This window comes from Mesoplodon bidens (assembly GCF_964165515.1).
Source record: "Mesoplodon bidens genome assembly, chromosome: 5".
Taxonomy (NCBI): Eukaryota; Metazoa; Chordata; class Mammalia; order Artiodactyla; family Ziphiidae; genus Mesoplodon; species Mesoplodon bidens.
In genome coordinates this window covers 69,071,543-69,085,515 of record NC_138161.1, presented here as the reverse complement: position 1 = coordinate 69,085,515, position 13,973 = coordinate 69,071,543, and the positions used below count along the sequence as shown (strand labels likewise).

The window sequence follows — 13,973 nt, the reverse complement described above, 5'->3', positions numbered from 1 at the left end:
TGGACACTTTCATTGTTAGAAGGTTCTTCCCTGTATCCCTTTGAGTTACAGCCCTTTGTAACTTGACTCAGTTTAGTTCTTCCTTCTAGAACTATGCACATTAAGCCTAATTCCTCATTTACTTGGTCTTCACATATTTATATTCTGCCTCAAGTTTCTTTTTGAAGCTTGGCACACCCAATTCCTTTCATCTGACACATTAAGATTTTTACATCCTTTACATTCTTGTCACACAACTTTTAAAGCTCTCCAGTTTGCCCATGGCCTTCTAAAAATTAACGCTCAGAACTGAACACTAGAATAGAGCATTTCAAACTATTTCTCTTGTTTTAGATACTACACTTCTGTGCCCAAAACTGTCCTGCACTTTTTAGCAGCTACATCACATTGATCATGAATCATTTACCCATACTTGTGTGGTGTAATTCAATGCCTAATCATTCAATCCTATGACCTTTTTTTCTCCTCACAGAATCATACTGGCAAGTGGTAAAGTGAGATGTCTGTCCAGAGTATTCTCTGTGAAAAGAGAGTCTTCATTCATATGCAAGCTTCATCTGAGAGTTAAAAATCTCAACTGACACTTGCACCTAGTCACATACACACACTTTAAAGCTGCTGTGCACCATTTTCCAGAACCATTTTCCAGAAACCAAAGCGTCAGATCCGAGTTCCCCAACAGCTCTTCCCTGGGCTTGAGTCATCTATTATGCAAAGCCAGCTCATTACTTCCTTGTATCTGAGCATCATCAGTGTATTTTCTGACCTTTCACCCTCAAAATCCCCAAATCCCTTTGAAGTCAAAGCATCAGTCATTTTTGTCAGGTGTAAAAAACACACATAGCACGTGCACGGGGATGCTCTGATGTCCAAATATGCAAAAACTTGAACATTTAGAGATCGCTTAATCCCTGCTGTTGCATAATTGGCCTTGATGAAAACACAGTATCTACAAAAAAGCCTTCCCTCATTTGTCGCTTTGGGGACAGAGTGTTCCTAGTCAGGAATGGGATGCCAGCAACATTCGGTCACCTCACACAACCCCTAAAACGAAGCCGAGGGAGGCGGCTCCCCAGGAGTAACATCGCCGGCCGGCGCTCCCGGGACCCCCTCACCTCTCTTGTCCAGGAGCCACATGAACGCGAAGCAGGGCATGAAGCCGATGGGCCCCCAGAGCACGAGGAGCGCGATGTCCCAGCTAGAGAAGCCGTAGGCCTGGCGCGCCGAGTTTTGGATGGGGCCCCAGGTGTTCCAGACCAGGCCCTGCACGAACCCCAGCAGCGAAAAGAGCAGCAGCACGAGCCAGCGGCGCCCGTACACCCTCCCGGGACTCGGGGCTGCCGCGGGCAGCGCCGCCGCCGCCGCCGCCGCCTCCTCCCTGCTTCTCCAAGCAGCCCCCGGCGCAGGCCCGAGCCCGGGTCCCAGCAGCGGTTGCCGCTCCTCCTCGCTGCTCCAGCCCGAGCCCATTACGACGCGCGGCCCGCGGGGCCGCTGCCCAGCGCGGATACTGTCAGAGAACGTGGAGGCCGATGTTGCTTTGGTCGCCCTCGGCCTCGCGGCCGCGTTGCTGCGCCTGCGCCGCGCGAGCCGGCTCCGGTCCGAGAGGCGGGGCAGGTGCGATGGGCGAGGAGGGGGCTGGGGTGAGGGAGCCGGGCTAGCCTCTCGCCGGGTGGTGGAGAGGAAACCTCGGCGAAAGAGGGAGTGGAGCCGGTGTCCCAGAGCGGGGACCGGGAGGAATTGGGAAGGCAGGGAGGAGCGCCGCTGAGCCCCAGGAAAAGGAAACTCCCGGAGGGGCTGTAGTACTGGAGGCTGGGCTAGGAACCCGGGATTGCTGGGGGAAGTGTCCAAGTTTACGTCCTGTGCCTAATAAACAACTCGGAGATCTCCAGTCACTTAAGCCATATATTGCTTGCTTCTATATTGGGTTTATTCTCATTTCTGTTGGTTTTATAACTTCATAAATTAGAGAGGGAGATAGGATAAAATTTAGGCGTAGTAGGGAACCCAGAGGATTGCCGCATGAAAATCATTTGTTTTTTATGTACAGTAAGTACAGCCTTGTTTAATCAGCCATTTTTTGTGTGCTTTACATACCCAATGAGGAAATTTTAAAAGAGTCAATTTCATTCATGTATATATACGATATAGATCTCTTTCTACTCTTTTGCCTGTTATTAACAGAAGAGCAATAAAGATATTTTGATTAAAGCTGGAAGATTTTTGCCCCCAAATGACCTAGATTCATCTCCAGTTATTATGATTTTGACTACATGAAGAGTAAATGAGAAGAGTGGAGTTGTCGATCTCTTGACCAAGCAACCGGTTATTTTGATATACAAATCCAAAAGCCTGACAGCTGTCGGTTAGTGTCCTTGAAAACCTAAGTCAAGCGATTTGGTTTGTTTTGGTCGGGAAATGAGTCACAGGCAACTCATTTAAAGAACATGTGCCTGAGGTTCACATTGCCCGGTAGGCACGAAAACCAGGTGGATCATTTTGCTGCCAGAAGGGCAAGAGAGTCGGGAACAGAAGGGGAAGAGAAGCGTGAGCTCTCCTGATGTCCAAGGCTAAGAGCGACTGTCGAGTAAGCAAACGCAGAGCCACTTTCCACTGCTCCGAGCCCCACAGAAAAGCAAACCATTCCCTAAAACTCCAGTACTGTTGGGAGGAAGAAAGCGCCACGGCGAAAAGAAAGGACTTGAGGAAAACCAGAAAAGAAGCCAAGAAAAGTCCACACCGGAAGACGATTACGGTCTGAGGAAAGTAAAAAGCACCACAACCGCGACCACGTGCTTACATTTCCACCACTCAAGAATCAAAATAAACCGCATGGCCCCGCCCAGTGCCCGTCACGTGACTTTCAGGCGCGTGCCGCTTCCGGAAGAGCCCGGTAGTAAGCGCTGCGACTCTTTCCTGTGCTGCGGTTTCAGACCCCGGGTTTTGGCCTTTCTCTGACCCGGCTCCCGCTCCACTTCACTTTTAGGTTCGGGTGGGGCCCGTGTAGTGATCTCCATGGCAGCAGACTCCGGTGCGATCACTAATGAGGACTCTGAATCTGGAGAGGAAGAAGGTAGGTGCTAGGCAGAACTCAGACCGTGAGTACAACCCTGTGCCAACTGACTCTTGGCACTTCTCATGTGGCCGTTTGGCTCTTCGGCCCTGCAGTAAGCTATGAGGAAAACTATTTGCTTTCTAGTGAACGTGGATTTTTTCAAATAGTAGCACCCAGATTTTTTTTTTTTTTTTTTTTTTGCGGTACGCGGGCCTCTCACTGTTGTGACCTCTCCCGTTGCGGAGCACAGGCTCCGGACGCGCAGGCTCAGCGGCCATGGCTCACGGGCCCAGCCGCTCCGCGGCATGTGGGATCTTCCCGGACCAGGGCACGAACCCGTGTCCCCTGCATCGGCAGGCGGACTCTGAACCACTGCGCCACCAGGGAAGCCCTAGCACCCAGATTTTTGATCATCGTATATGTCCAGTATCCCTCCATTCTGCCAGTGCTGTTTCACACATGAGGGTGTTGTGACTGTTACAGTGGATTGAACCACTCTTGAGATAAGTGGAGATATCTGGGACTTTTGTGAACAGGAGTATGATTTCAGTGGAATTCTTCTTTAGAGAACGGATGAAGTTTGAAGGCCGGTGAGCCTGAGATCCCTGTTAGCATTTATTGAATGATTGCTCCGTGCCTGGCACTGTTCTGGGTACTGCCATGGGATCCAGAGACTTTTGATTGTATATAACAATGCCTTTTCCCGGTTGAATAGAGGGGCCTAGAAAGGAAAAAGAATGACTAATGCCTGGTAACGTGAATACTATTAGTAGTGCACACTGAAAAAGTCCTGGGCAAATTGATGACATTATAAAATGAAAATGGTCAACCTCTTGAGTATTCACTCAGTATGGGCCCGAGATCCTTCTGATCCTCCGTTTCTATAGTAACCTTACTTTCTTTCCCCAATGACAATTCCCCAAACTCTTTACATCCTCTCTTCGTCTCTTCCTCACTTCCAGCTGATGACTTTGCACGTCAGGTCAACTCTGCATCTAATCTGTCTACTTTTTTCCTCCTTCTTTATCACACCTTTGTCTAAATCATCCACATTTCTCACCTAAACCACTACTGTATCTTCAGACCATGTGTCCCCGTGTCCTTTCTTGTGCTCCTCCAATCCCTTCTCCATTCAGTGGCAAAAAGTGACACTTTCTTACTCAAAATTCTTCAGTGAAATCCATTGCACTAAGAACTTAGGTTAAAATCCAAACTCCTAACCACGGCCTACAACAATCCTTGGTCTGGGTTCTGCTGATGTCTCCAGGAGCATCTCTTGTCACTCATCACCCCCTCTGCTCTTACCTGCTTTTCACATAACTGGCTTCTTAGTCTTCAGATTTTAAGGTATGTCACCACCTGAGACCTTACCAGATTAACCTATCTAAAACAGTCATCGTAGTTTTCCCCTGACCCTTAACCCTAGATGTTTTATAATACAGCATCCTGCTTCCTTCATTTCACTTACCACAATCTGTAATTACTTGTTTATTATCGTTTCTTCCCTTAGACCTTAAGTACCTTGAGGGCAGAACATATATCTGTGTTATTCACAATGTTTGCCCAAGCAGCAAATACAATGTCAAGCTCCTAGGGGGCACTTAATACATATTTGTTGAGTGAATGAATAAGAGAACCCCGTGCCAAGTCCAGAGGCAGGAGGAGAAAGAGCATGGCATAGTCCAGGAACTGAAAGAAGTTGGTGTAAGGAATGTAAGAGACAGGAATCCTGAAGGGCATCTTATACCAAGTTAAGGAGTCTGACAGTGTGAAGCCTTTGAGGAGCTTTAGGTGGGGGAGTAATGGGGGAGTAACACAATAAGATTTGGTTTTAGGAAGATCACTGCGGCTGAAGGGTGGAGGATAGCTTGGAGGGAGAAAGACTGAAGGACAAGGTACTTAAACCCCCTTAGCCACAGCATCCTCCTCTCTAAAGTGCATAACTATTGTGAAAATTAAAGATACTTGTAGATCATCTAGCATAAATGTCTGGCAGGAATTACATATTCAATAATGGTAACCATCTTTATTGTTAATAAAAAGTGCTGGCATTGGTGACTGACTGATGTTGAAACTGAGAGAAAAGAAATTGGAAATATCTCTGAAATTTTTCAGCCTGAGAAACTACATGTAAATTAGGAACCTGAAAAAGAAGGAGGTCGTTGGGAGCACTGTTGAGTTTTAATGTGAATGCATTGCATTTAGTTTTGGGAGGATGATGCAAAAGAAGATGTTACGCATGTAGCCGGGGAAGAGGAGGTTTTTATTCTTTATTCAAATACCATAAATTCACCCTTTTAAAATGTTTTTTAGTATGTTCACAAAGTTGTGCAGCCATCACTACTATAATTCCAGAACATTTTCATCACACCAAAAAGAAACCTGGTTCCCATTAGCAGTCACTCCCCATTCACCCTCTCTCCATCCCCGGGCCATCACTGATCTACTGTCTCTATGAATTTGCCTGTTCTGGGCATTTCATGTGAATGGAATCATACAATATGTGGCTTTTTGTGTCTGGCTTCTTTCACACAGCATAATGTTTTCAAGGTTCATCTATGTTGTAACATGTACCAGTGCTTCACTACTTTCTGTGGCTGAATAATATTCTGTAGTACGGATATGCCATATTTTGTTTATCTATTCATCAGCGGGCATTGGGTTTCCACTTTGGGGCTGCTGTGAATAATGCTGCTAAGGACATTTGTTTACAAGTTTCTGTAGGAACATATGTATTCAGCTTCTCTTGGGCATATATCTAAGAGTGGAATTGTTGGGCTATGTGGTAATTCCATATTTAACTTTTTGAGGAAACTGGTGATTCTTAATCTTGAAGTCCTAAGGAGGACTGATGAAAGTATGGATTTGCTCCCCTGAACAATATAGCATGCGTACACATTTTTGCAGGTGACTTCGAATTTTTGAATTAAAGGATTCTCCAAATCCTATCTGTGGAACTTTCAACCCTATTTTAAACTGTCATCCTCCCCAGAAAAACCACTTTGGGGTGACTGCTTATTACCATTACAAAGTAAGTTAAATGGGCAAAATCCTACTGGAAGAGAAGACTTTGCTTTAAATTAGATAAGGCTTATGTGAATAAAGGGTAAGAAAAATACATACATTAAATAAATGCATGTGAAAGTTTCACTATGTTTAGTATAGTAACGAATATTGTGGGTGTCATAGAAAAGTTAATTTTTGAGCAAATTATTACCACTCCATTATCAAAAAATATTTGAATGTACACTATGAACAGGAGACTCTTTTGTACAGTGAGGTTGAAGACAGTTCTTGCTGTAAAATAGCCTATAAATATACTTTGGGGGAAAAGAACACAGATTAAAAGACTTGTAGTATAATACATATTCGCACGGCAGGAGGCAGTTAGATGGGCTGTAAATATTACACACATTACATGCTTTGGGTGTGAGAGGAGAAAGAATGAATACAAATTGGATTGGTCTGTGCTTCTGCGAGTAATTTGAAGGTTTGGTGTACAGTCCTCACTCTGCACGCAGCCTCAGGTCCCACAGGCCCACTCTAAAGGACTTGAGCGCTCAAGAGTTCTGGTATCCTCGGGGGTCCTGGAACCGGTCCCCCTCGGATGCTGAGGGACAACTGTAGTTTGAATATGGAAATGAATGGAAGAAGTTGTTTCTGGCGAGGAGAGGCCAGGAGTGGAAGTGAGTGGAGAAAAGCCCAAGGCACATAGGGGGCAGAGGGTGGGGAAAAAAGCGAGGAGACAGACTGGTGCTACTGGAGTGGAATGTGCAGGGTACACAGCTGAAAGGAGGAAGATTATGTCTTTGGAGACCAGAGAGGAGCAGGGTGGACCAGAACGTTGAAGTGAAGAAGAAGGAAGTTGTGGGTTTCACTTTTCTCAGAAGAACAGGGTAAGGCACCACCCTGAGTGAGGGAGTGGAGAGAGGTATTGGGGATTTGAGAGTGAAGAAGCTTTGTCAAGTTGCTGTTGGGACAGGGGTGATTAGGAGTCAATTAGTGGTGAATAGTTTGATCGGGAGCTGGAGAGGGAACCAGTGGAGGTGAGCATGAAATCGTGGAACTGATCCCTTTGTTTTGAGACTGCTGTGATCATGCTCAGTAGTTCATTTTACAAAGGTGGAGAAAACAAATGGTTAATCTTGGTAAAGTTTTATGCATTGTTAAAAATGAGCTGTGAATTCAGAAAACATTTATTTGGTGTTAGTTTATGCCAAGCCCTATGCTAAGCTCTAGGGATAGCAAAGTAACGGGTTTGCTTTCAAGGATGTGATTTTTTTTTTAACTGAAGTATAGTTGACATACAATATATTATTTTCGTGTATATTACATAGTGATTTGACATTTGCATGCATTATGAAATGATCAGCACAATAAGACTAGTAACCATCTGCCCCATACAAAGTTATTACAATATTATGGACCAGGTTCCTTATGCTGTATATTATATCGTTGTCATGGCTTATTTATTCATAACTGGAGGTTTGTACCTCTTAATCTCTCCTTCACCTTTTTTCCCCCACTCACACCTTCCTCCCCTCTGGCAAAACCACCTGTTTGTGCTCTGTGTTTATGAGTCTGTTTTTGTTTTGTTTGCTTGTTTGTTTGTTTTGATTCCACATTAAGTAAAATCATATGGTATTTATCTTCCTCTGTCTGACTTGGCATAATACCCAATAGATCCATCCATGTTGTGGCAAATAGCAAAATTTCCCTTTATTTTATGGCCTAATAAAATTCCATTGTATGTATGTGTACCACAAGGATGTGTTATTTTTTTGGTCTGAAGTAACAGCTTGGAAATTATTAAAAACAGACATGAATAAGCAGAGCACAGAGGATTTGGGGGACAGTGAAAATACTTCGTAGGATATTGCAGTGGTGGATATATGTCATTAAACTTTTCAAATCCATAGACTGCACAACACCAAGAGTAGACCCTAAGATACACTGTGGACATTGGGTGATTATGATGGGCCAATTTAGGTTCATCTTTGGTGAAAAATGTACCATTCTGGTGATAATGCGGAGGCCATGCATGTATGAGGGGAGGAGGTGTATGGGAACTTTCTGTACTTCCTCCTAATTTTGTTTTAAACCCAAAACTACTCTTAAAAAAATGGACTTAAACAAACATGAAACTACTTACTGTTAAGAATCAACTCGAATTCTGAATGTGAGATGTTACCTCTAGGATCATACATTGGTCGAAGCATTTCAGTGAAATTAAAAATCAATACTTTGAATCTGTCTTTCAGACTGAGACAGTATTTGTTTCCATTGGGCTCTGATAGTTTAAAATTTTTTTCTGATTAATTTTTTAAATTGAAGTATAGTTGATATATATTATATTAGTTTTAGGTATACAACATGATTCATCATTTTAACAGATTATACTCCATTAAAAGTTATTACAAGATAGAGGTTCCCTGGTGGCGCAGTGGTTAAGAATCCACCTGCCAATGCAGAGGATAGGGGTTTGAACCCTGGTCCAGGAAGATCCCACATTCTGCGGAGCGACTAAGCCCGTGCGCTGCAACTACTGAGCCTGCGTTCTAGAGCCCGCAAGCCAGAACTACTGAGCCCACGTGCCACAACTACTGAAGCCCACGCCCCTAGAGCCGTGCTCCGCAACAAGAGAAGCCACCGCAGTGAGAAGCCCGTGCACCCCAATGAAGAGTAGTTCCCACTCACCACAACTAGAGAAAGCCTGCGCGCAGCAATGAAGACACAATGCAGCCAAAAAGTAAAAAATAAATAAAATAAATTAATTTTTAAAAAAGTTATTACAAAAAATGGCTATAATTCTCTGTGCTGTACAGTATATCCTTGTTGCTTATCTATTTTATACATAGCAGTTGTATCTCTTAATCCCCTACCCCTAATCTCATAGTTTCAATTATAGCCAAGTTTATGTCTTGGTGAAGAGAAGGATGCATCCTTTCTAACTGTTCTTCCAGTCCTGCCCAAGGAAATATCTGATTCCAGAGTTATATGGACTTGAGTTTCCTATACAGCTGACCCTTCATAACTGGATTTATTCCTTTTCAGTTAGAGGTGCCATACTCTCCATGTCATTCTTGTTCTCATTTTTTAAAAGGGCAGGAGGAGGCAGGGAAGTTTGAAGAAAAACACAAGCCTGTGTGATCTTAAAAATTAAAAAATTCTCATGCTAGAACACATGTGTAATTCACATGTAGCTAAGGTACTTCATATTTGATAACAATAATATTAGAAAAACAGAACTGTTCAGTATTTTTTAAATTGTGACAAAAAAACAACATAAAATTTATCATCTAACCATTTTTAAGAGTACTGTTCAGTAGTAAGTGTATTCATATTAATGTGAAACAGATATCCAGATCCTTTATTGTCTTGCAAATCTGAAACTCTGTACCCAGGAAATAACTCCCCTTTTCTCTCTCTCCTCAGCCCCAGGTAATTGCCATTCTACTTTCTGTTTGAATTTGACTATTTTAGTATCTCATGTAAATAGAATAATACCATATTTGTCTTTCTGCAACTGGCTTTTTACACGTAGCAAAATGTTCTCAAGGTTCATCCATGTTGTAGCATGTGACAGTATTTCCATCCATTTAAAGGCTGAATAATATTCCACTGCATGTATAAACATTTTGTTTATCCCTTCATCTGTCAATGGATGTTTGGGTTGCTTCCACCTTTTAGCTATTATAAATAGTGCTACTATGAATGTGAGTGTCCACATACCTCTTCAAGACTCTTCTGTTGAATATTTTTGATGAAAAGAGATGAAATAACCAGTTTATTCTGAATTATAGAAAGTTTACTTAGTGGAAGCTGAAGAAATGGAAACATTTTGGTAGAAATTTTGAAGGTACCTCGAAGCATTTTAAAGAGCTCCAGTCTTTGAGGCACGAATCTTTCGAGTATTAACTCCACTTAAAATATAGATTTACTTTTCTTGCTTTAGGTTTAGGAACTTACAAGCACTATGCGTCATTTTCTGGTTCATAAATGGATTAAAGTGAGGAGGAGAAGACAATTTTCTGGGTTAACTGGGCAAGAGTTACAAGTGTAAGAAAATGGGAAGAGGATGGTAAATGTCCAGCATGTAACTGTCTCCGGTCCCCAGCCTGAACCTGGTTGGGTGTTCACTACCACGCCAAGCATTGGTATTGGCAAGGTCATGTCAACACAGCCTCAACACTTTGTGGTTTCTTCGTCGGCACCACCTTCTAGATCTTGAAATTCAAAGGGTTTATGACAGTTCATCAGCAGCAGAATTTTCTTAGTTCGTATTGACATTTTAAAATAGTGACTATTGGGCTTCCCTGGTGGCGCAGTGGTTGAGAGTCCGCCTGCCGATGCAGGGGACACAGGTTCGTGCCCCGGTCTGGGAAGATCCCACATGCCGCGGAGCAGCTGGGCCCGTGAGCCATGGCCGTTGAGCCTGCGCGTCCGGAGCCTGTGCTCCGCAACGGGAGAGGCCACAACAGTGAGAGGCCCACATACCGCAAAAAAAAAAAAAAAAAAAAAAAAAAATAGTGACTATAAAATTAAAATCATCTTTGGTGTAAGTTTTACCATTCAGTCTTCAGTCTGAACACAGTCATTTTGTTAAGTAGTACTTGTATAATTCCATCAGCGTTTTTCTGACCTGGTCTAAAATGTTCATTATTTTTTACGCTGATATCTACCATTCCAGATGGTAGATGACCCTTGTGTGTATATACAGTTGTCATCAGATTGATGAAGGCCATCATAGGCTCACCTGTATATATTTAGAAATAAATTAGCTCCCAATGCTAGGAGCCAATTTTTTGTTCATACTGTGTCACTGTGGTGAGTCTCTGCATTGTAATTTGAGGCGTACTCTGATGTCACCTTCTGAAAATTTTTTAATAAAATATAAAACTATTAAATTTAAAATTAATAGTTATTAAAATTATACCTGATATGAGAAGCGAGTTAAATTCAATTTCAGGATCTTTGTTGTATTCTATCAATATTAGGAGTGTATTCTGAAAACTTGGTATTTCTTGTCTTAAATTCTAAATCTCAGATACAAATCCAAGCCAGATATTAATTGACTGAAGCCAGATTGCTAGCAAATTCAGAGAAATTAGGTTTCAAATTATCTTGTCCTTTGCATTAATTAAAGGAAAAATTAACTGAGAAAAAAATAAATTGCTTTTTGATGGTGTTTCAGCATCTCCAAAGAATTGTTACCAAAGCTGTAATAAATCATCTGAATAACATGCTAAATTTAGAGGGAGAAGAGACTGTTGTGCAACACCTAGATCACTAATCATTTTTTCCAGCAGTTTCTAAGTCACCTTATTAGAAATTGCTACTTGCTGCAAGTTTAGACCTAAATACATTTATTGTTTAAAGGCTTGTGAGGTTGCTTCAGAATTTTTATAGCTCTTTGCAAATATCCCTGGCATGGAATGACTGGGTGCATCCCTAGGCTATTTAATTAATACAGTGTAGATTGTATTCTTCTTTAAAGAAAATTGTAACACTTAAATTTGTTAATTTAATAGCCCAGTTCATTGTTGATTAAACGATCAGAACCCAAATTACTTTTATCTCACAACCAGCTGATTGTTTTATTTCACTGATAGGCCTGAAATTCTGCAAATATGCTGATTTCCTGTTATGGTGAGCATCGTACTGATCTACTCTGCATACGCTTTATAGCACTTTTCATTCATTTAGCAAATGTTTGAGCATTTAATATATTCCAATCACTGGGCCTGGTACTTTCTCAGCAAACTTTAGTTTTTAGGGTCTCCTATTAAATAACCTTTGGGATGTTTGGCATTTTTTTATCAGATCATTAAATACTTTTTAAGAAAATTTAATGTTATGTTAGAGGAAAAAATATTTATTTACTTCTTTGAAGCTCCTCTGTCAAAACACTACTCATGTGTTACTAATGCCCATGTACTTAGGTGTACAAATATGAGAACTGTTTTGAAGACATTCAAAGCCATGTGATCTATTGGCTCTGATTTAAGATAAGCAGCATAAATAAATCGTCACCCCCAAAGGACTGGTGCTTCTGTTTTTCTCTGCCCTTTAAAATTCTAGAAGCAAAATGGTCAAAGCTTGAACATTTTACAGCCGTAGAACTGAAAGAATGTAACAGTGAGTCACACCAGCCATGATTCATCCAGCCTAAGCCACAGAGCACTCGCTAGGGAGAATATGGTTGTCCTTGAAAACCATAGCCTCAGAAGGCAAGGTGCTATACCAGTTATGAACTAATAACAGAGTCCTGACTATGAGTTAGTGTATTTATATGAAAGGGTTCAGGGGATAGAATTTTGCTGGCTTTGGTTCAGGGGCACAAAGATGGACATCTTTGCATTCTTTCAGCCGGTGTTTGCAATTTCCTGGGCCTCTCTTTTATCTGTCGAGATGGTTAAACATGATGTCTGTTTTCCAGGCAGGATATAGGAGAGGAGGATAACGGGGAAAGGCTGACTCAGCAACTTCCAGATATATCTCTGGCCACCCTATCTGCAAAGGAGTCTGGGAAATGTAATTTTTCAGCCGCTCCCATTGCCCAAAGTTCTGTTAGTGAGGAAGAAGGAAGCAGTAGTGGGTAAGGTAGGCAACTAGCAATCTCTACTATAGGTATTAACTACTCCCCCCACCACACATACAAACGTGCACAAACCAGAACATTCCTCTCTCCCCAACAGCACATGTGGATTTATTATCTGTGGATCCATCTAAAGCTTCCGTGCACCAGCACATGTGGATTTATTATCTATAGATACATCTAAAGCTTCCCTGCACCAGCTTATCTTTTCGGGTTATACTGTCTCTCTGTTTTTAGTGCTCGTGTAAGTCCTACAGTTTTAATTCTCTGGAAGCAGGATTATGCAGTAGAAAGAGCATTGGACTTGGAATCAGGGAACCTGACCTATAGTCCTATCATCACTGGTGTTTTGACCTTTGACATCTGAACTTCCATTTCTTCATTTGGATAATGGAAATAAAATAACTTCTGTACCTGTGTTTTACAGGCTTCTTAGAGGATCCAATGAGCACTTTTATTTTAATGTATATAAAAGTGTGTGGCAAATAGTAGAGCCTTATACAAGTAAATATATGGTATTGTTATGATGATGATGATCAAAACCAAGCTCTCATCTTCCCGACAGAAGGAGATGTCACTCCTAACCTTTCTCTCGTGGCAAGTCACAAAGTCTGGAGACCTCAGTCTTCCTTACAGCTGCAGCTGCCTCCTACACTACATCTCTTCAGTCGTAATAGTCTTTGACATTGTTCTCCTAGTATTTCTCCATCTCTACCATCTCTGCCTTCCCACTGCCACCCTTTGTTGTTCAGGGCCTTATTACCACTCTTCTCACTTGGCTGTTGCAATAACTCTCTGAATCAGTTCCAGTCCCTACAGCTCCACACATTTCTACAGAGCCCTCATTTTTATTGTTAATGAATTGAATGTACCAGGGGACTGTACTATGGGAGAAATATTTAGTAAATTATTTTTCTACTTTTGAGACATTTGGTTGTTTATATTTTCAGGTTTTTTATTATAGTAATAGATATTTTATGCATATGTGTGTACATATATATAGTATAAATGAATATGTATGTGGCTTATGATTATTTTGTTAAAAGCAGATTCCTCTAACATGAGTTATTAGGTTAATGGGTGGTTCTTTGAGACTTTTGCTTCATTTTCCCAGTTGTTTCCCAAAGGGTAGTACTAATTTATATGTCACAAGTAACAGGTATTATCATGAATGTATTGTAGCTTTTCATGGTCTAGCAAAACTTTAAAAATATATAATAAAAAATGTGGCTTGTCCATTTTCATACACAGGGAATCCAGGCACTCCAAGTCCAGGAAGACTTGGTACATTGCAATCTAGGTAACCCTGTGCTTACATTTATA

General features: G+C 41.8%; 2 protein-coding genes across 4 annotated transcripts in view; one reads left to right on the top strand and one right to left on the bottom strand.

Annotated features, from left to right (window-relative positions):
* SLC49A4 (solute carrier family 49 member 4) overlaps nt 1-1,775 on the bottom strand; it is a 107,945-nt gene extending 106,170 nt beyond the window's left edge. The window contains exon 1 of the mRNA XM_081235542.1: nt 1,116-1,775. Coding sequence (XP_081091668.1) covers nt 1,116-1,467 — 352 coding nt within the window. The 5' untranslated portion in view covers nt 1,468-1,775. The remainder of the gene's footprint in view (nt 1-1,115) is intronic.
* A 778-nt stretch (nt 1,776-2,553) lies between these two features.
* Nucleotides 2,554-13,973, top strand: part of HSPBAP1 (HSPB1 associated protein 1) — a 52,884-nt gene continuing 41,464 nt past the window's right edge. The window contains exons 1-2 of one of the 3 annotated variants that reach the window (XM_081235132.1): nt 3,000-3,070; nt 8,446-8,801. In XM_081235132.1, the coding sequence (XP_081091258.1) occupies nt 8,789-8,801 (13 nt within the window). In that variant the 5' untranslated portion in view covers nt 3,000-3,070; nt 8,446-8,788. Of the gene's footprint in view, nt 3,071-8,445; nt 8,802-13,973 lie in introns of all 3 variants that reach the window. The other 2 variants (XM_081235133.1, XM_081235131.1) reach the window with 2 other exon arrangements.